Here is a 21,112-nt window from a genome sequence, read left to right as displayed (position 1 = left end):
GATGCTACTTTCCCACCCTTATGAGCTCCAATTCCACCTTTCTGGAATTGAATCAAGAGTACAACCTTACTAATGAGATATATGATTCAGAACTCTAATCACCAGTATGTTAGGGAGATCATAAAATATATACTTTTTTATTGCCTAAATAATTTACTAACTGCAGCAGAACCATTGGGAAGAACATTCAGAATGAGATATTACACCACAGAAAACCAGTGTTTTGACAGCAATAATACTGGGTTCCTTTATGAACCCTCTTCATTAGTATACTGGCATAGTATGATCCCTTACCTGGTAGACTGGTAGACTGATGCTGTAGTGTTAGACCTGGCAGATGTGGGGCAAGGGGCAAGCTGCCACTCTGTGCCCAATGAGGTAGATGAATCAAGAATAGTGGATGAGGTAGTAGAAGATGCATTGCAATTGGCTGAAATGTAGGGACTGCTGATTTCACTACTTCTACCAAATGAAGAACTGTAAGACAGCAGAAAAATCAATTCCTTCAGAAATTCTTTAGCTATAATATTGTTTAAGACCAGCACAGGACCCTAGTCACTGCTGAAGAGATGTTCAGCAAAATGAAAACAGAGATTAGAAAGCAAGAATTGTTCTTTTTGTTAAGATCAAGTAAGGTCATGTGTGCTTATCATAATTCCCTAGGTTAAGTCAAATGAGCAAGACATTGGATCAAGACTGAAGAGATAAAGTAATAAGAGAAGAAAAAGCAAATGAAAATTTGCTTGGTTCAGTGGCACTTGCTGTACTAAACCAAGTTATTCTGTTTGATAAAAGAACAGAAGGAAAGAGTCCAGACTGAGAAGGAAAGGTCAGAAATATCCAAGTTTTTTTTTAAAGTTGGCTAAATTAGAGCTTAAGGAAGAATGACAAGGTGTATATGAAAATATGCAGACATAGGAAACAAAATTATTGCTAATTTCAATTTAGCCTGAATATAAATATGGATTCCAATATGAATTCCAATTCCACTTCCAAATATATGGGCCATAAAACCTCACAATCTGCATTAGGTTTTAGTGTACAGGTTACTGAACCTAATAATTTATTAATTTATTATAATTTATAATTTATAAAAACCTCCACTTTACTACATTCAAGGAGGCCAGACTCAGAAATGAAAAAATCATATTTACTGATGATATACACTAACAGTTACAACTGTCTAACACTATTTGGTTTATAATATAATGAAGTTTAAAATGTTAAAAAAATACTAGATACAATCATCAATAAACTGATATAACATTCACATCCTGATGCTGCCATGCTTTTGCTTAAAAAGAATGTCTACATTTCCAGAATAGGAATGGATCCTTATAGAGAAATCTATTCCACATAAATAGTGGTCAAAGTAACCATAATTCAGGTTGGTACCAATCCATGAACTCAAAAAAAAAAAAAAAGCATAAAAATGTTCTCAAAAAGATCAGTAAGATGCAACAAGTTCATTCAGTACTTGAAAATTGCTTAGGTTTTTACATTCGAGAAATGATTCTGAAATAAGATATGAACAAAAATTTTAAGTGACTAAATCAATTAATAAATTTATTATTGAGGGGTTTTTTGTTTCATTTTGTTTTGCTGTATTTTTTGAGAGTTTTTTGCTATGGAAAGACATGGGTGAATTGTTTTGTTAACTATTAAATACATATTGGATGTGCAAGAATAATAGAATTAGAAAATATCTAATGATCAACATATTCTATTAAATTAGGACATGAATCAAAGCAGTAAGAAATTCCTTACAGATTACTCAGAGAATCAGGATGGAAGAAAGAAAAAAGATAAGGTTGAAAGGTGCATGACAACATGAGCATCAGATGTAGGTCACTGTCCTGGCATTATTGTATGCAGAATGAAGCTATCAGTGGAATAAATCAAATCCAGTCATTTCCTAAATAAACAGGCTATATGCACAGGAAACAATATGAAGCAGACAGTGTCAGTAGCTCAAGAGTTTGGATTACAGTTAGCAAGTTATCTGTGATCAGATAAATTCTGTGTATTACCAAACATGCTGTGATTGTAAATAGGCTACTCTCAAATTGAAGTTGCTAGTTTTTGCTGACCCATTAGGCAACAATAAACAAACAAACAAACATCAAATGTTTTAAGATGAACATTCGACTTAAACTAGAGAACTGGTTTAGCATAATAAAATACCATTATGGAAACAACTGAAGCCTCAGCCATCTTGGATTGCAGATCTAGCTCTACATATCTTTGGATTCCTACTATGTTGCTTACCTAGCATATTCAAGAATTAACCCATGGTTTACCCTGTAGCTTTGTACCTCATAATTTGGGTAAACTAAGGATTCTTTGGGTCATAAAATCCAAAGGCACAAAAGCTACAACGAATCATGGAATCAGATTAGAAACCATGCAGTAACTATTTATTTTCACAAGAGTATCTGACTAGGCCTAACTAATAATGGGATAAACAAACAGATCATTAAAACATTTAAAGCTATGTTTACAATACTAAAGTGTTTTAAAACGTAAACAAATTATATTGCAGGTAGGAAACTATACCTATTATTATGAGAATGTATTTCTATTCAAGCAATGGGTCTGTCTTCTACGATCTTCTCATGCCTCTATCACCTGTATTTATTCCAAATCTTACCTGAGCACTCGCTAACCCTTTGAAGACAACTTGTGAGGGGGAGGAAGAACCTATTCTGTCATTCTACTCTTGAGCTGACATCACTGAATACAATTCATTGTAAGGATAATTTGCATACAGATTATTTTAAAAGCAATATAGTTTTCTTTTCAGAACTTAATCTGGGGTTAATACAAATCTGAGTTACATTATCTAATGTGCCATTCCTGATATCTGTGCCACACTTTCCAGCACAGGAGCTACTGCTGCCAAAATTTGGCAGAAAAATGCCAAATGTTGTGGTTTTCAGGCCTACTTTTAACCTACCTAGGCTAAAAAACTGGCCATGTCTTTTCTAAATGCATCCAAAAAACCCTGGATAACTAACCCTGATCTCTCAAATATTGCTTGTCCCCAGACTTCAATAACACTGAAATACATTTTTAAAAAATAGAACTATATTTATTATTTCTATTGATGATTTGAATTGTTATTCTTTATGGCTACACAATGTATGTATATTGGTCGGACTACTTGCTCATAAGATCGATATGATCTTACTGGTTTTAATGATCTGCATATTCTTCTTTCAAATAACCTTTTTTCTGTATGTAATAATGTCTGCATATTTGCTTTCCAGGTTTTTTTTTAATTATTTCAAAGCAAATGACAAAGGTATATTATCCTAATTTGGATATCACACAAGAAACAAAATTTTCACTATGGATTCAAATATATTGTAATTTCCACAATCTTTATCAACTTTAGATAAAGAAATACTTTCTTGTATTTCACAAGATACTTTTTATATATGGATAAAGTTTTCCATGTAGGAAAAAAAGAGAACACTGATATTTTTCTAGAAAATATATAGAAAAAAATAAATTTTTAATTATACAAACAAGAGAAACTAGAGTTATTGATTTGCTACATCATTTATCTTCTAGGTTTTTCTCTTCCCTAGTTTTATGGCACTCAGAATTTCTCCTAAACTGTTTTAAACATAATACAACCTTGTATGCTTTTCTACCAAGAGCAAAAGTTTTAAATACACCTTACCTTTTCATATAGGTAGATACATAGGTGGAAGGTGCACCAGTTGTAGGGGCCTCATTTTCCTTTGGTTCCTCCCTCCACTGCTGGCGAGAGTAAGGACCACTCCGTACCAAGTTAACAGCAGATTCTCTAAAATGGCAAATTGGGAAGGGGGGGGGGGTTGAAATCTGTTAAATGTTTTATATTCTTCAATTCTAACAATCTGTAGTCTATGATAAGGCACAATGACTATGTTAGGACGACATTCTGCTGTGTATGGGTTAGCCACAAACACACCCAGAGTCTTCTTTCCTTAACCAATACAAGCTAAAAATCACCATCCTGTGGTTTGTTTTTAAATTGCTAAGTCAACTGAATGTGGTGTGACGAATTGTCCTGTCCAACAGTGCTACTGAGCTGCATTCACTGGTACAATCAACTAAAAACAAATAAGGGATAGCAACAGCCTGTTAAAATCAAAACAAGAAGAATTGGCTAGAAGCGGCTATGTCATCCAAATGTACCTATAGTGTTGAGCAACATGCAGGTAGTCTACAACAGTAGTATTTCAACTGTAACCTGTTTCCACATTCTGATCTATTCACCCAAATCCCAGCAAAATGCATGTTTGCCAAGATCAAGCTAATGTTGGGGGAGGGGGAAATGCTGGAAAATAAAAACCAGATTTTCAGGACAATGAATTTTATATAATTTTCAAAAAAGTACAGAAATTATCTTCATGATCCTGAACTGCCTCTAAATGCTTCAGAGACAGATAATATACCCTGATAACATTATAAAGTGAATAATAGCTTAATAGATTACTCTATTAATCTAATACTCTACTCTAGTACATAATTTTTTAAAAAGTTAAGAATAAAATGTGTATGAACATGGCAGCACAATGTATTAAGCCTATCAGCTAGCATAACAATTCCTGTTCTCTGTGATTATTTTTTTCTATTCTGCAGTAACTGAAGTATGTCATTCTAAAATGTAGGACTACTGGAGATGCCTGGGGCACAGTCTTGCCCTGTTATCTGGGAATGGTTTGAACCTGCTGGGCCTCAGGAAGTAGACAGGGTCATTATGACTGAGCTTGGCCACCTGCACATTAGATCGATGCCCCTCCTGGCTAGCTAAGCCCGACTAGGAGGTGACTTGTGGTTGGGTTCTAGTGGTGGTGAATTCTTCCTTGAGAGAGAGGGTTGTTCCTCCATCTCATAAGGAGGTGTCGTTTTGCCCCCTCCTCAAGAAGCCATCACTAGATCCCTCCATACTGGACAATTTTCATCCAGTATCCAAATTCCCTTTTTTGGGGAAGGTTGTGGAGAAGGAAAAGGCACAGCAGGTTCAGCAGACCTTGGATGAAGCAGATTATCTGGACCCCTTTCAGTCAAGATTGAGGCCTGGGCATGGGATGGAAACAGCATTGATTGTGCTTCTGGATGGTCTCTGGGGAGAGTGGGATGAAGGTAGTGCAACCATCCTGGCTCTACTTGACCTCTCGGCAGCCTTTGATCAACCACAGTGGAGTGGGAGTGGGCGGCACTGTACTGTGCTGGTTCTCTTCCTTTCTACAGGGCCAATATCAGTTGGTGTTGATTTGGAGTGAAAGTCACACACTCAGCCTCTACTATGTGGGGTACCGCAGGGTTTGGTACTCTCTCTATTCCTGTTTAACATCTACATGAAGCCGTTGATGAGACTGTTTGTTGCCATGGGGTAAAGTATCATCAGTATGTTGAAGACACTCAATAATACATCTCCACCCCGGATAACTAAACGATGCTGTTGATATCCTATTCTGGTGCCTGGAGCCTGTGAAGGTCTAGATGGGGAACAACACACTTCAACTGAACCCTGGCAAGACTGAATGGCTTTGGATTCTAGGGCATTCCAGATCTGGGACTTTACCATCTTTGGTACTGAATGGGGTGGCACTGCCCCAAACAGACCAGATGCACAATATGGGGGTCCTTCTGGACTCACAACTCCTACTTGAAGAGCAGGTGGTAGTCATGTCTAGGAGAGCCTTTGCAGAACTTTGTGTTGTGTGCCAGTTGCACCCATTCCTGGATTGAGAGGCTCTGCTCATAGTTACTCATGCCCTGGTCACCTCCCAAATGGACTACTATAACATGGTCTACATGGGGCTGCCCTTGAAGAGTTTATGGGAGCTTCAACTGGTGCAAAATGCAGCAGCGCAGGCAGTTATGAGTGCCCCTAGAATGGCACATATTACACCTCTGCTCCCTGAGCTGCACTGGTTGCCAGTTTGCTTCTGGGTCCAATTCAAGGTGCTGGTTTTGACCTTTAAAGCCCTACATGGCATGGCACCTGGGTTATTTGAGGGACTGCCTCTCCCTGCTTACATCTACCTGTCCCATCAGGAGGGGCATGCTCTGGGTCCCATCTACTAACGAGTTCCATCTGAGGGGACCCAGGAGGCAAGCCTTTTCTGCCATGGCACCCACCCTTTGGAACATCATCCCCCCACTCTCTGAGGTGATATTATCCCCAAACCTATTGACCTTCCAAAAATCTCTTAAAAAGTATTTTTTCAGCAGGGTTCTTTTGGAAGCAGGGAGCTCGTGAGATGGCTGTATTATGTGTGAGATTTTGACGCGTTCTCCTGCAGTTTTATTTATATTTATGTTTAATTGTTTTTAATGTTATTTAAGACTTGTTTTAATTGTTTTGTTTTATTGTACACTGCCCAAAGTCATATTTGTGAGATGGGCAGCTAAAAATATGGTAAATAAATAAGAAAGGCAGTCGTAACTAACATATAATGGGAACATATGTTACTATATCAGAAAAATATTTTAGTTATAGCTTAATGATAGAATGACTTTGGCTGACATCCAAATGATAAGCAGTCTCAGATCTGGTTAGTATTTGGGTGGAAGACCACTACAAAATAACAGGCCTATAGGCTAGACCAGGAAATTGAAAAAACCTCATTGCCAAGAAAATTATATAGATTTGTTCATGTAGTTACCAGGACTTGAAAATGAGTTTATATTTATTGCCAAGTTTAACCTATGTGTAGATGAAATAAGGAAAGAGAGGGGGAAGAGAGAGAAACTGTTCTACAGATTCAGTTCATAAACATTTACTTCTATAAATCTGTGGCCGTTATTAAAAAGGTCTTACCGGTTTTCCTTTTCTTCAATGTCACTTGTATTATTTAACCTTCGAGGGGATATTGAAGCAAAATAGATTTTGTTGTCCTTGTCCTGCTGAAATAAGAACAATTTCCTAAATTACAGCAATTTTTTTCTGCCAAAAATAATCACCTCAAATAGTTCCTGAGCAATCATATACAATTTTGAAATACACTATTTCAAATTAAATGCTTACCAAATAAATTTGAACTGATAATCATGTATAAATCCATTACTATATTGTCTCAATTCTTTCCTTAGAAAAATGTTTTACTTTTTTTATTGTCCAGTACATAACATGGCATGAATGTTTGTGTATGACTAATTTTTTTTAATACACAAGAGATTAATGTTTTATATTTTTTTTCTATTTAAAAATAAACATATAACTCCCCAAAGTATTTTGGAATTGTGCACTTAATTTCTTTGGTTCTACCATATTCCCTTTCAAATTCTGTCTCATACATTTCAGGATGTGAAGTTATTTTCAAAAGCATACTTTATTTATTTACTGATTTATTAATTACATTTTTCTATATTGCCTACTCAAATAATTTTAGACAGCTGACAACTATTACATTAAAAACATTCATAAAATTCACAAAGATTAAAATCATTAAAATCTTTAAAAGCCTACTGCTGTCTTCCATTAAAACTCACTCCCCAAAAGGCCTCTAGAATAATGTTTTTACTTGTTTTCTGAAAGATAAAAGTTAAAGCTATGCTGACCTCATGGGACAAGCTGTTCCATACTGAGAAGACAGTTCCAAAGGTAACAAGGGCCCAAGATGAATATGCTTTGTAGGTGACAAGCAATACCTTGAATTGGGCCCAGAATCCTACTGGCAACCAGTGCAACTTTCACAAAGTAAGTATTATTGTGCTGGACCAGGTACTGCTTGCCAGCAAGCAGGCACCTATGTTCTGGGCCAGTTGCAGCTTCCAGATCTTTAAGGATAGCCCTATCTCTAGTGAATTAAAGTAGTCTTACTAAGAGTTCACAAAGATGTGAGTCATTGTCTTCAGTGACTCCTAGTACAGGAATGGGTCTGGTGAAGTCTCCAAAGCCGACCAAAATCCCTTGGCCACAACTTCCACCGACTATTCCAGGAGGAACCATGAGTGTAGGAAAATATACCAAAATATGCTGTGTACTAGCAGCAGCATTTGCAGAGGGGTCAAAACAGGCAAGCTGGTGGTTACAGGCTTGCAATCCAAGCTCTACCTCTTTTGTACTTTCATTGAAGTTGTACACATGTACAAAGGGGCAGGAATGAATTGCAGTGTCACAACCACCATCTTGGCTACAGATACCACTACACAACTCTTTCTATGAGAGTTCAACCCCTCAAGAGCAATAAAATGAACCTTCACGGAGCCAGTGGGCTTATGTACTAAAAGTAAATCAATCTTGCTGAGATTCAGTCTCAGTCTGTTTTACTGTTCTCTCATATCATCTTCTGTTTCGCTTGAGGTCAAGATGTAAAGCTGGGTATTTCCAGCATATTGATCACATTTTATTATTTTGTGCCTCAAGTCATGACTCCTGGAGATTACACGGACCAGTCCATGCCATTTTCTTGGCAACATTTTTGGAATTGGTTTGCCATCACCTCCTTCCTAAGGCTGAGAGAAAGTGACTAGCCCAAAGTCACCAGTTGGCTTCCGTATCTATGGCAGAACTCAGGTCTCCCTGTTCCAAGTCCAGTGGTTTAAACAAAAAACCAAAATAGTGCTCATATTGACAAAACCAGGAGCTTCATGAACATGTTAAATAATATGGGGAGAGGCCAGAACCCTGGACCACCCCCCAATGGAATGCTTAAGGGCTCAACATCTCCTCCCCCAATAACATTGAAAGAGGATATGGAGAGGTGCCTCATCTCCCCACAAGTTCCACCACAGGTCATTCACAAGAATGATCAATAGCCAGACCTTAACAGATGATTATCTCATCCAGAAAACTTTTGGTTGGAGCCCAACTACCAACTACAACAGTTATCTAGGGCAGCTGGATCCAGGAATGGCTTTTCCAAACAGAGCACATCACTGCCTTCTCCAAGACCAATGGTATTAGAGCTGAGTCAATCTATAGAGGAACCAAAATTAGAAGTAAACTCTGTATAGCATTAGCCATGGTCAAGATCAGCATCAGTATAATCCGTGTTCATAATTTAGAGTGCAGAAAAATATGTTTTGAAAGAGAGAAAAGAGAGAAGATAGATAACATCCCATTAAGGTCAAGCTCTGCATGATAGCAAAACCAAATCCTAAACTTTCCTAGTTAACAAATAAAACACTATAACAAAAAAAACCAACCCCAAAAACAGAAATTAAGTTATTTAGCATTATTTTAGTTTACAAAGCATGGATTTCAAAATAAGGGAAGCCAAATTATTCTGTACCTTCTCTTGATTATCTAATAGTGCAGAAATCCGAGGGGTTGAAGAAGAGTAATAGATGGAGCTGCCTTTCTCCTTGAGCGTGTCACGAGACATGTTGTCTTCACTAAGTGCATTCTGGCTGCTAGTTTTCCGCAGGCTTAGCCTCCATGATGACGGTGATTCATCTTTTTGTTCCTCAGGCTTGTTGACCAATGGACTACACTGTAAAAGATGGTAGAGAGAGTGTTCTGAGGGCATAACTGGAAAACTTCCAATTAACTAATTCCAACATTATGAGAGTGAGCAGTTAACAAGTGAACCAACTACCCAGAGGGGTAGGAGCTCCTTTCACTTTATGTCTTCCAGCAGATTTTAGCCAGCCATGTTTCACTTGGATTCCTGCACTGAACAGCAGCTTAGACTCAATGGTTTAAATGGCCCCTTTCAGCTCTAAGAGTTTGTTTCCTCTTGTGCAACTAAACATCTCCCTTTCTACCTCATACATTGTTGCACATTGGCTTGAGAAGGAAGTATATGTTCTCTAGGATAAGCCATTCTACTGAATGACAACAGTTCCATATTAAATGTCATGATGACAGTACCAAAATACCAGTTTTTTCTAATTAAATTCATATAAAATGTCATACCTACATTCATAAATGTGTGTATATATACACATACATACACATCACACATACACATACACCCACACTGAAATGCCAATTTGTCTGTGTTAATGCTTTTTAAAATCATGCATTAATCAATCTTGTTTAAATACAGTACTATGACAATTTTTGTTTTAGAAGTGAAAGTCTGACTCATTCAAAACAAGTTATAATACACATAGGGCAGGCATTATAAACAAGTTAGGATCCAATAAATAGTTTAATTTGAGCTAAATGTTCAGCCCCCATCAAACATTTCAACATCAGTCAAATAAATCAGAGGTAGATTAATTTATAATCCAATTAGTGTCTAAATAGCCACATGCTAATTGGAGTTCCTAAATTATTTTGTTTAATAGTTTTTGGATGTTACCTGGTAAGCCATTTTTTAAATCTGAGTTGGTTCCAAATCCTATGTGATTTATTATTATTGTTTTTGTTATTATTTTAAATGTGTTGACTGCCCAATTCCAACTGACTCTGGAAGATTGCTGATTTAGCATGCCTAAGTCAATCTCTAAACAGAAGTCTATGTGTGAAAAAGAAATGTTCCTGGCTTCTATAAGACCAGAATAGAGTATGAATCACAAACAGATCTGTGCTCTGATCATGATCATTCAGGAAGTTAATTAAAATGTTGGGGAAGAAAGGCATCAATTATTCAAAGTAACTTTAAAAATAATTGGTGTATATTAGACATTGAAAGCAGATAATGGGGACATAAGGAAATATACTAATTCTGACATACGAAAGTCAGCAAACTGGTAAAATGTCTTTTTAAAGCTCAAACAAAGCCTTAACTTCCAGTTTTGCTTTCTGTTTCTATGGATCATTCTACATGCAGCACTTAAACCCCACCCATATGTGCCTGCCGTTATCAATATTGGCTAGCAGAAGTGATTAACTGCCAGCTCTGTTACAGTGCATAGGGAATTACTGCAAAACAGTGTAACCCTATCAGCACTGTTGCTTTGCGGCAGGCCATTTTCTAATAGCAAGAATTCCCACTTCAGTCTGTCTTTTAGTTCTTGACTCTCCCCTCTTACTGTAGTTGTTAAGTCAAAGCTGTGCCTGAAAATATAAGCCACTGGTTAAGCCAATATAGCATCTGAAAGGTACAGTATCTGAAATTGTTTTCTTAGAATGTGAGTAAATAGTTAACTGGACACTTCCTTAAACAGAAGGCAGGAGCTAAGAGAATTTGAAAGAGAAAGGAAAATAAAGTAATAAAAAATAAAAATAGTTGACAATTGGACAGGGTAAAAAAAGGGTGAAGGAGTAATTAGTACAGTGGTACCTCTACTTACGAACTTAATCCGTTCCGTGACTCTGATCGCAAGTCGAGTTGGTCGCAAGTCGAAGTAAATTTTCCCATAAGGTTCAATGTAATTACTGTTAATCCATTCCGGCGTCCACGGACCACGTGTCAGGGGTGGAAAAACGGCCGCGGACCACGTGGAACGGGCGGAAAAATGGCCGCGGACCACGTGGAACGGGTGGAAAATGGCTGCGGACCACGTGGAACGGGCGGAAAATGGCTGCGGACCACGTGGCATGGGCGGAAAAATGGCTGCGGACCACGTGGAACGGGCGGAAAAATGGCCACGGACCACGTGGAACGGGCAGAAAAATGGCTGCGGACCACGTGGAATGGGCGGAAAATGGCTCGTAAGTCGAGGCGAGTTCATAAGTAGAGGTAAATTTTTGGGGCCGGAGCTGATCGTATCTCGAAAATTTCATAAGTAGGGGCGTTTGTAAGTAGAGGTACCACTGTATATCTTAAACAAAAGGGGTCTGCTAAGACCTTGTGACAAGCTACATATGCATTCTGTATTTATGGAAGATATTTTTTACAAGCTTCCTTAAAAATAAATCTTCTACAATATGTTCATAGAATGTTACTTATTCATGACTAGTGTTCATGACCTCTGAGTAAATAGGAGGTTGAACGTAATACCCACTGCCACATGTCTAACATACTCTGCTACCGGATAAAGAATCCATACCACCTCTACAGGAGGTGGCAATAACAATATAAATTCAAACTTCAAACTCAGAATGTTTATCTTTTGATTATCAATGATATTTTAAAGAACATTTATCTAACTTGAAACAGACTTGGAACAAATCATGCCACCTCTGTATAAATAAATCTTGATTTTGCTCCATACAGGAATGGTACCAAAATGTCCTCACACCAAATTCACAGAGCAGCAGCTTTGCAGCTCCCACCACAGTGAGTAGCTTTTTAAAAAAGAAAGAAAAATAATCTCATCTTGCTAAACAAATGAAGCATAACATAAGGACAAAAATTGGAGGCAGAGGACTGGTGGGATGCTGATTTTTCCATTCCCCTGTTGATCAGAGGGGGGGGAGCACTGGCCAGCTCATGCATAATTCTCAGCAACTGCAGAGAGTACAGTCATAGGATGTTTTGAAAATGATGCCTGCAGTCTTTTTGTTCTGTATCCTAACTAAAACTACAGTATCTCCCTGTTTAGCTACAACTGGACTTTTCATTAATTACTAATTGATATAGGGGAGTGAGGTGTTTTAATTACTCAGTTCTTCACAGTGATCAAACCTTTCATTTTCAGATGGACACCCACTCGTTAATAGCTTCCAAAGCCTTCTTCCATATGACTGACTCACAGAGGTGTCATCTCCTGTTTATGGCAGTTGAGTATATTTGGCAAATATCTAAAGGGCAAATGATAGTTGCTCCTACATGTTTTAAGACAGCCCACTGCAAAGTTATGCAAATTTCTCACTGTATTCCAGGCACTATCCCTATATAGCTTCCTAAAAGCAATAATATGAAAACATAGCTCCTCTTTCTTCATCTAATAGTTAATAATTTCCCATGATGGAGGAACATTCTTAACTAAAACCCTACATTCATACAAATGGTTCAATACCATACATTCAAACCTGTTCATCCTATTTAATGAAATGTACTTATATTGCACTAAATAGCTCACTTTTGGCACCAGGGAATTAACACTATTTTTTTCCCAACTATGCTTTCTGTCTCACCAAAAAAGAAAAAGCTTAAATATTAACATGCTCAATTCTACATCTGAGCTGTTCTACAGGAGCAGCTTAGTACACATTGCTCCATCAGGATGTAGTATATACTCCATCCTCTATAGTATATGCTGTAGTGCCAACTCTACAATGGTTACAATTCAGAGGATTATCAATATGAAGATTTGCAGAAACTATATCTTCATTACAATGCTTTCAGTTGTACATAATATAAAAACAACCAAAAACAACAGAGATCTCCAATAATCTCTCTTAGAATTCAGTATGCAGGACAGGCAGCAAAATGTTCATACATATTGGTACACATTATGCATATAACACTATTTTTTTATACCAGTGATCACCTAAGCTCCTGACAATTTATAACAAAAAAAAGTCACAAGGAAAACAGTCAATGTTAAAAACATCTTACAAATAGTTTAAATTTGGGGGAGGGGGAGGTCAGTTCACCCAATCTGACTGGGGATATACTTTGGTCACTAGAAACTTAGACAAGTACATTTATTAGTGATTGAAAACTCTTTATGAACTTTTTGCTGAAAATGGAAAAAAATGAATTGGTGATTCATGGATTTGATGATTAGAAAGGATAAAATATGGGAAGAAGGGATCATGATGTAACTTTAAAGAGGGAGGACATAAAGAAGATCAGAAACCGCTTCTTTATACTTTTTTTCTTTTCTTTTCTTCATCTATTCACCGCTTTTCTTTATTCTTTTTTTCTTAAATTTGTATTGTTTTTACTATTGTATAAAATTCTTCAGTAGGAATAATGAAGATACCTTCATTTATATTAAGAAAAAAAAACATGTTTAGAGAGTTTGATTTCTTCAGGGTCAACAGATGAAGAAATACTGAACTTAAAACCATTTAGTATGTAAAACCAGATTTTACAATATCTGAATAGTGCAATAAACTCATTCTTTTTACCACCTGCCAGTCCTCCACAAATCAATTATAAAATGTGTGCATTCTGTCATTTCTCAGGAAGCTCAGAGTAAGATGTATGGAATTATTGTTTGTTAACTTATTCTATGGAGTAAACTAAGTCAAGCCAGTGACTGGCCCAATGTCATTTAATAACTTTTATGGCTGAGCAAGGATCTAAACTTGGTCTCCATAGCTCAGATTCAAAACCTATCCATTATCCAACTGCAACCAGTGTGCCCTTTCAACATTCATGGCCCTGCTTTAAATCTTTTCCAAAACGATGAAAACTGCTATGAAAACTTTCTTTTTTTAAAGGAAACTCAGGCTCCACAAATGGTGGGTCAAATCCAGGTTTTGCCATACTTAGAGGAGGTGTAATGAAATCAATGAAATAAAAAATGTTCATAACAAGATTCACTAAGTATGACTAAATCTGGATTCAGTTTATTGTGTGAGGATGAGCAAGGACATGCAGTAAACTAACTTTCCTCTAATATAATTATCTATGTACTCAAATCTTAACATCTAAGAATCTTCTGCCACAGTAAAGAGAATTCCTCAGTTAGCAAAATAGCTCTCTGTGTGTTTGTGTATGTCTGCAGGTGGGGATGGGGTATTCAGGCTTGTATACACCAATCACTTTTGAGGAAAAGAAATGCAATCAGTGGGCCAAATAGGCTATGAATTGCAAAAAACTGGTATTTCTGTATAAAGATTAAGTGTACATAAAATAAGCATAACATTTACTACACTATCTTTTTAGCTTTGTGTTGCTGATTAAACTGTAAAAGGATAGGAAACAACTGTCTCAGTTCCAAACCAAACAAATACCATCAAAAATGTTGATCAGCTCAAAGTCAGTAGTTGAAGTTTATTCACTGCAGGACTGCAACACATTCTTAACAATTATGCTTTTTCAAAATAGAACATAGCTTCATCCTTTGAATGTTTACACACAGTAAGTTCCACTTAATAATAGAATTTCCTGATAAGTCATTATTTAAAGGATTATAACTTTAAATTAAACTTCTCTTTACTTTAAGTCAATATCTACTTACTTTTCTAGCAGGAGCCATAGTAAAAGTGTTATGTTCTGGGGGTGGTATTTGTTCTGTGATGAGAATTCTGGATTCATGATTGGAATGGTTAGCAACAGACTCTTCTTTGCTCTCTAGAAAGACAGAAGGAGATAGCGGATGAAAGACTTGCAGACATTCTACAATAATTCTAGATTTAACAGAGTGATGTGCTCTTGACATTCCAGCCCCATTCTTTTGAATTGCTGCAGTTAAACATGTATGCCCATCTGATTTATGGTAAGCTAAGCAGTACATGTTTAAAAAGCCATTGTCCTATAGTCTGAACAAAATGTCGCCACTGTGGAACAGGAATTTTCTACAACACCAACTGATTTTCCACACATAATTTCAGAAAGGCTAGAAAAGTGAAGGAGAAATTAATGAATTCATTCATTCAGTCTGAAGACCTTTGAACCCAAATTTAAACAGATGCAAAGCTACTTCGATATAGAGCATGACTGATTTATCAAAGAATTGCTGTGCCTGCATTTATGGTAAAAAAAAACAAACCCATTTTAAATTGGTTCTGAGATTTGTGTTTGAATGAAATGGAATTTTTGTTTGGGATGTATAGTTTGTCTCAGTCTATTTTAGACTGAACTCTGTGTTTAAAAGAGATTTTCATCAGGCTTTTAGAAAAAACTAAACATCAAGTACTAAGGAAATATTAAGCCCAAATGTTCTATATATTATATCCGGATGGTAGTAGATGGTAAGAGCATTGTCAAGCAGAAGCTTCTGGGAATGCAGAAGGCTTCAGATCATCCTATGATAAGAGGTGGAAGGAAAAATGTCTAAATCTCAATACCAAAATCGGGTGTACAAGCACCCCCTTCCCCCCTCAAAAGAACTACAAACTGCAAATCACATTGTTACCACTTTCCTGATTGACTATTGTCTGTAAAAATACATTAAGGCCTTCATATTAAACGTGCTATTTCAGGAGATGCATCATGAAATGTGAATCCCTAGTATAAAGCTGCATATAAAGTTCTGGCATACATGCATTTATAATGCTGTACTTCTGAAAGTCAGTGTCAACACTAATTACTGGCCAGCCAGATACTACTTAAACCAAAGATAAAAAGAAACCTCAAGAGTTAATTGAAATATATGTTTCTTTTACTAAAAAAATAACTCCTTGACCACTTCATCTCCTTGCTTAGAAGCAAAGAATTTTCTAAGATGAAAAGTAGCACCAACATTTCCCAAGCTTAGACATATGCAAATCTGTCAATTCAGGAATGGAACTGACAAATTTGTGCATCCATACCATAAGTTTTTGCCATTAGATATAATACTTCATTTGCTTTGATGAGTAATTACTTGTTCTGATAGTACTATTTATAGTACAAAATCCTGGTATAATGCTTTATTGCAGCAATATCCTGGGCAGTCTTCCAATTTTTAATCTAGAAAAAATATATAGTTAGACTCTCCATAAATGAAGGTGAAGTCTCCTAAATTTATGGAGCACCACCATCTGCATTCAAAAGCAGGTAATGTATCTAAGAAAAGTAAAGGAAGCTGAGTAATTTTTGAGGAAGAAGGCACTGCTGCAAATAATCATTATGTGAAGAAATATGTTAAATTAAAGCTGTCCAATAGATTTGAGACAATCAGACTTGTAGCATTTAACTAAACCCTTTACAGTGTTAAAGCAGAAAATGACTACCAAAATACTATTAGCTTATTTCTGAACGGTTAACGTATTACCATTAGTAATTTCAGTAATCAATAATTATAGTCTTCAGTGAATTTTTAGAGTATCATTTCAGATATTAAAGAATAAACACCTTGAAATTGATGTGCTATACATTTTTCTATGCAATTTCATCTGATTCCTGTCTATGCAGTGATACTTTACTCATTTAGAAATATAGTTAACGACTGCCAACATATATTTTAAGAAAAGCATATATAGCTTTTTTATATAGCTATAAAAAAAGCATGACTAACTGCTGATTATTTTTCCTTGATATCCGTAATCTGAGTGTCGTTTGTAATCCTTGTAGATTCAAGAATTCAAGAATTTTGAATTACAATAATAAAAGCATAGGGGGAATGGGGGTAGAAGGAGAGATGACTTGTTTGACAACAATCCAGTAAAAACTCACAACATGTCTATAACCATTTTAAAGAATACACACAAAAAATAATTAATACAAATTAATTAATTAATTTTATTTTATTCATTTATTTAATAGACTTGTCCCCACCCATCTCCCCACAATGGGGGACTCTGGGCGGCTTACAACAAACTAAAATCAGAAATACATAATTAAAAATTATAAAAAACCATATTTACAGAGATAATTAATTACTTTTTTATTAATACTAAATTCTAAGAAACGGCACTATCACTGATATTTTGGAAAGCAACTAAAATATAGAATTACTGACCATCTGCAGCTGTATAAATTGATAATCTGGAAAGGTCCTAAGGTTAAATCAGAAATTCATCTTATATGAAAACACTTAATTTTCTTTTTATAATAATTTTCTCACTTTAGACATCAAGCAGCCACATATTTTCTGCAAATTACTTCTAAGTCATATCTCTTCAATATTCACCATCTGGCCTCTGTGTGAAGTCCTCTACTCCTAGGCCAGATGGTGAATATTGAAGAGATATGACTCAGGGTGCCTGGCTTCTACTCCCTTGGATGAATGGAATGGAAGACAGCGGGAGGTTCCCGGCCTCAGGGACTGGGGGGCCTGGAGGTAGGCCAAAGTATTATGGTGATAACAGGCATGGGGAGATATGGTGGGAGACAGGGAGTGGACTGTTCTTGGGGAACCCAGGGCCATTTTCTTATACTGGTTTCGCATCCCAGCTCCCTAGTCTCAGCCCCTGCACTCATTCAGCAGATCTTCAGAGGCCCTGGTTTCTGGCTGCTGCTTTTAAATGCAAGGTCAGTCTGTAATAAGACCTCCCTCATCCACAATCTAACTGTCAATGAGAAGGCCAACCTGGCATGTATTATGGGGCTGCCCTTGAAGAGTATCCAGAAGCTGCAGCTTGTGCAAAATGCAGTGGCATGGGCAGTTATCTGTGCTTCTAGTACAGCTCATGTTACACCTCTGCTCCATGAGCTGCATTGGTTGCCAGTCTGCTTCTGGGTCCAATTCAAGGTGTTGGTTTTAACCTTTAAAGCCCTTCATGGAATGGGGCCACGTTACTTGAGGGACTGCCTCTCCCCAATTACTTCTGCTCGTCCCATCAGAACTGGCAAAAGAGACATGCTATGGGTCCCGTCAGTCAGGGAACTACACTTGGCAGGCCTGAGGAGGTGGGCCTTCTCTGCCATGGCACCTGCCTTATGGAACATTCTCCCCTCTGAAGTGAGGTGATCTCCATACCTACTTATTTTCCAGAAGTCCCTCAAGATCTGGCTATGTCATCTGACCTGAGGATCTCAGGGGACCAGTGAAATATTGAGGTGGATCCCTTGCTGATCATCACTATCACACACAAACACTCACAACAATCCCACCCACAGGGGCCCCTCCCCTGCAGTTCTCACTGGCTGATTAAGGGCTCCTTCTCCACTCACCCCTAGCCCCACTTGTGTGTTTTATGCTTTTTAAAACTTTTTAATTTAACTGCTTTTGACATGTTTATTGTTTTTATAGTTTTTGCTGTATGCTACCCAGAGTCACTCCTGTCTTCCATTCCATTCATCCAAAGGAGGGGAAGCCAGGCACCCTGAAGCACTTTAGCTTCACTAGCTCTCAGCACCATCAGGGTACCCAGCAACCACCTCCCCACACCATCCACACAAACACACTCACAACAATCCCACCCACAGGGGCCCCTCCTCTGCAGCTCTCACTGGCTGGTTAAGGGCTCCTTCTCCACTCACCCCTAGCCCCACCAATTCTTCCTCTGGCTCTCACACAGAGGAGAGGAAGCAGGCTATAGTGGGAAACCCACAGTCCCACCACACCCATAGTTCCCCCCTCTCCCCTTCATACAGCACCCAAGCATGCCTCCTGCTGTCTGCCTAGCCAAAGGGGAAGGGGCTAGGGATGTAATGAAACACTGTCATCAATACTCTCCTGATCAATGACTCATGGGATGTCAGGTACTTCCTGAAGAAAGTGGGTGGGGACTTTGTAGGGTATACAAAATCATTTCAAATGTGAACTCCATGAAACTTTCCAGTTCATGTGAAACTGCTGTTTCATGCATTTAAAACTGCTTTAAGCAAACTCAAACCATTTCCAAACTGCACAAAGCAGCCTGTTTCATACTTGGAACAGCTTTTCTGTTTCAAACTGGGAACTCTAATGAAGTTTCACAAAGTATTTTGAAACCCTTTGAATCTTTTTATTACTTTGTATTTCACAAATGGTGATTCTTGATCAGTTAGTGTGATTGTGCTTTGGCAGAACTGCTAGTAAACAGAGTAAACTAGATTACTGACTAACTGGTTAAATGTGACCAGGGTTGCTGTCTTAAGAAAAAACTTTCAAGGGGAACCAAACAAAATTTGCTCAATGGCAATGGAACATTGAATTAAAGGGCACAGAAAAGCAGAGAGAGAAAACTGGAAGATGGGATGAACTAAACTGTCTGGAATCCTAAAAACAGGGACTTCACATTGCAAGATAATGTTACCACACTTAACTAGTGGCACTCTGTATTTGTACTGACTGTCTAAAACTGTAGGCCTACATAACGGTTCTGAAAATTACTTGAAGAACAGTGCAGCTTCATATAATTCCTTTGCTCATTAAAGAAAGAGAAGAAAGAAAAGAGTATCTGTTTTAAATATATTACCTGCCTCCTTTTCAGTATCTGACTCTGAAACTTCATCTTCCTCAGCTTCTTCCTCTTCCTCAGAGCTGGAACTACTGGATTCTTTGCTCTCCTCTTCCCTCTCTAAGGATTTCAGAGATTCTGCTTCATAAATAATCTTCTCTTTGCTGAGGTAAAAACAGAGAAAAGTATTTAGAACAACAGAAGAGCAAACTAACTAAACAGTATGGTTAAGAAATTGAGAATGTAAGGTTGCTACAAACTAAATAATTTCTGCAGAAAAGTAAAGTGATTGACTACTTTCTTTTAAATTAAAATTCATGGCGTCTGATTTAGTATCACAAGTATACAGCTTTATGAATATAATGGGAAAGGAAGAGAAAGTTACTTGAGAGAGAAAAAAATAGCTTTTTAAAAAAAAATTGGCCAGTTTCTTTGGAATCACATCAGCAGAGTACTGGAATTCAGTAGGATAGATTATAAGTAGTTCCAGCCCTGGAGACAGAATACTTTCAATAAAACAGCATTAAAAATTAAGCTTTGCTGTAGCCTCAAATGAAAAATCCTGTTTAAGTACTTGAATTTTAGAAGCTCAAATTAGGTTATATGAATTTATTACATTTATATTCTACTATTCCTCAAGGAGCAGAAGGGATCACATGTGGGGATCTCCTTTCGCTTTATTCCTCTTAAGAACTACTTGGTTTGGTAGGTTGAGCTGAGAAATAATGATTGGCCAAAAACACCTAGTGAGATCCACAGTTGAACGGGGAACTGAATCAGGTTTCCTGGATTCCAGCTCTATGCTTCAGCCACTGGCTCTCACTACTCCACCCCATTAATTTAACATCAAATCCCACAATCAACACTAAAACATTTTGGACAGAGAATCTTACTTTTTGAAAAGTCCACTTTGAACTTTCCCATTCATGTCGGCTTCAATTAACTTGTTCGACTCTTCACTACGCAGCTGTCAAAAATGTAATTGGAAAGATATGTTAATAAACTATTACTGCTCTGGCAGATAAATTTAATTGTCTAGCATGTCAATATAGGCAAATGGCAGAATTGCAACACTTCTAAGCACTTCATTTTTGTTTAAGGTAGTGAGAATTTATTATGAGAAATGTATAAAACTGAGGTACATATATGAAACAACCACACAGAGTCACTGACTAGGTCTTTCACAATAAAAAAATCAAGGTAGTTTTAGCCCAATCCCAGTGCCTCATAATAAGCTGCTTCTGAAATTTGGAACTAGGTTAAGTCAAAAGCTTAAACAGGCTGAAGCTCTGTCAGGTTCTGAAATACATATATATTTAAAAAAATTAAATTCAGGAGACCAATCAGTAAGCAAAACTGTTTTTTAAATGTTGATTCTTTTTGAAAGGTACAGCTAGCTCCCTG

The 21,112-nt window shown here is 37.2% G+C and overlaps 1 protein-coding gene across 16 annotated transcripts in view; it reads right to left on the bottom strand.

Moving 5' to 3' along the window:
• PPP1R12B (protein phosphatase 1 regulatory subunit 12B) overlaps positions 1–21,112 on the bottom strand; it is a 128,657-nt gene that overhangs the window by 74,760 nt on the left and 32,785 nt on the right. For 8 of the 16 annotated variants that reach the window (XM_088154441.1, XM_025170050.2, XM_088154442.1 and 5 more), the window contains exons 7-13: positions 20,602–20,675; positions 19,727–19,872; positions 14,920–15,032; positions 9,240–9,440; positions 6,824–6,909; positions 3,689–3,814; positions 295–477 (exon numbers count right to left, since the gene is read on the bottom strand). In XM_088154441.1, coding sequence (XP_088010567.1) covers positions 295–477; positions 3,689–3,814; positions 6,824–6,909; positions 9,240–9,440; positions 14,920–15,032; positions 19,727–19,872; positions 20,602–20,675 — 929 coding nt within the window. The remainder of the gene's footprint in view (positions 1–294; positions 478–3,688; positions 3,815–6,823; positions 6,910–9,239; positions 9,441–14,919; positions 15,033–19,726; positions 19,873–20,601; positions 20,676–21,112) is intronic. The other 8 variants (XM_088154430.1, XM_025170033.2, XM_088154435.1 and 5 more) reach the window with 3 other exon arrangements.

Source organism: Python bivittatus, unplaced genomic scaffold (assembly GCF_059951505.1).
Source record: "Python bivittatus isolate LINGU-HERP-01145 unplaced genomic scaffold, Pbiv_v1 ctg000700_np1212, whole genome shotgun sequence".
Classification (NCBI taxonomy): domain Eukaryota; kingdom Metazoa; phylum Chordata; class Lepidosauria; order Squamata; family Pythonidae; genus Python; species Python bivittatus.
Note: the sequence above shows the minus strand (reverse complement) of the source record. Positions and strands in the feature narration are given on the sequence as shown.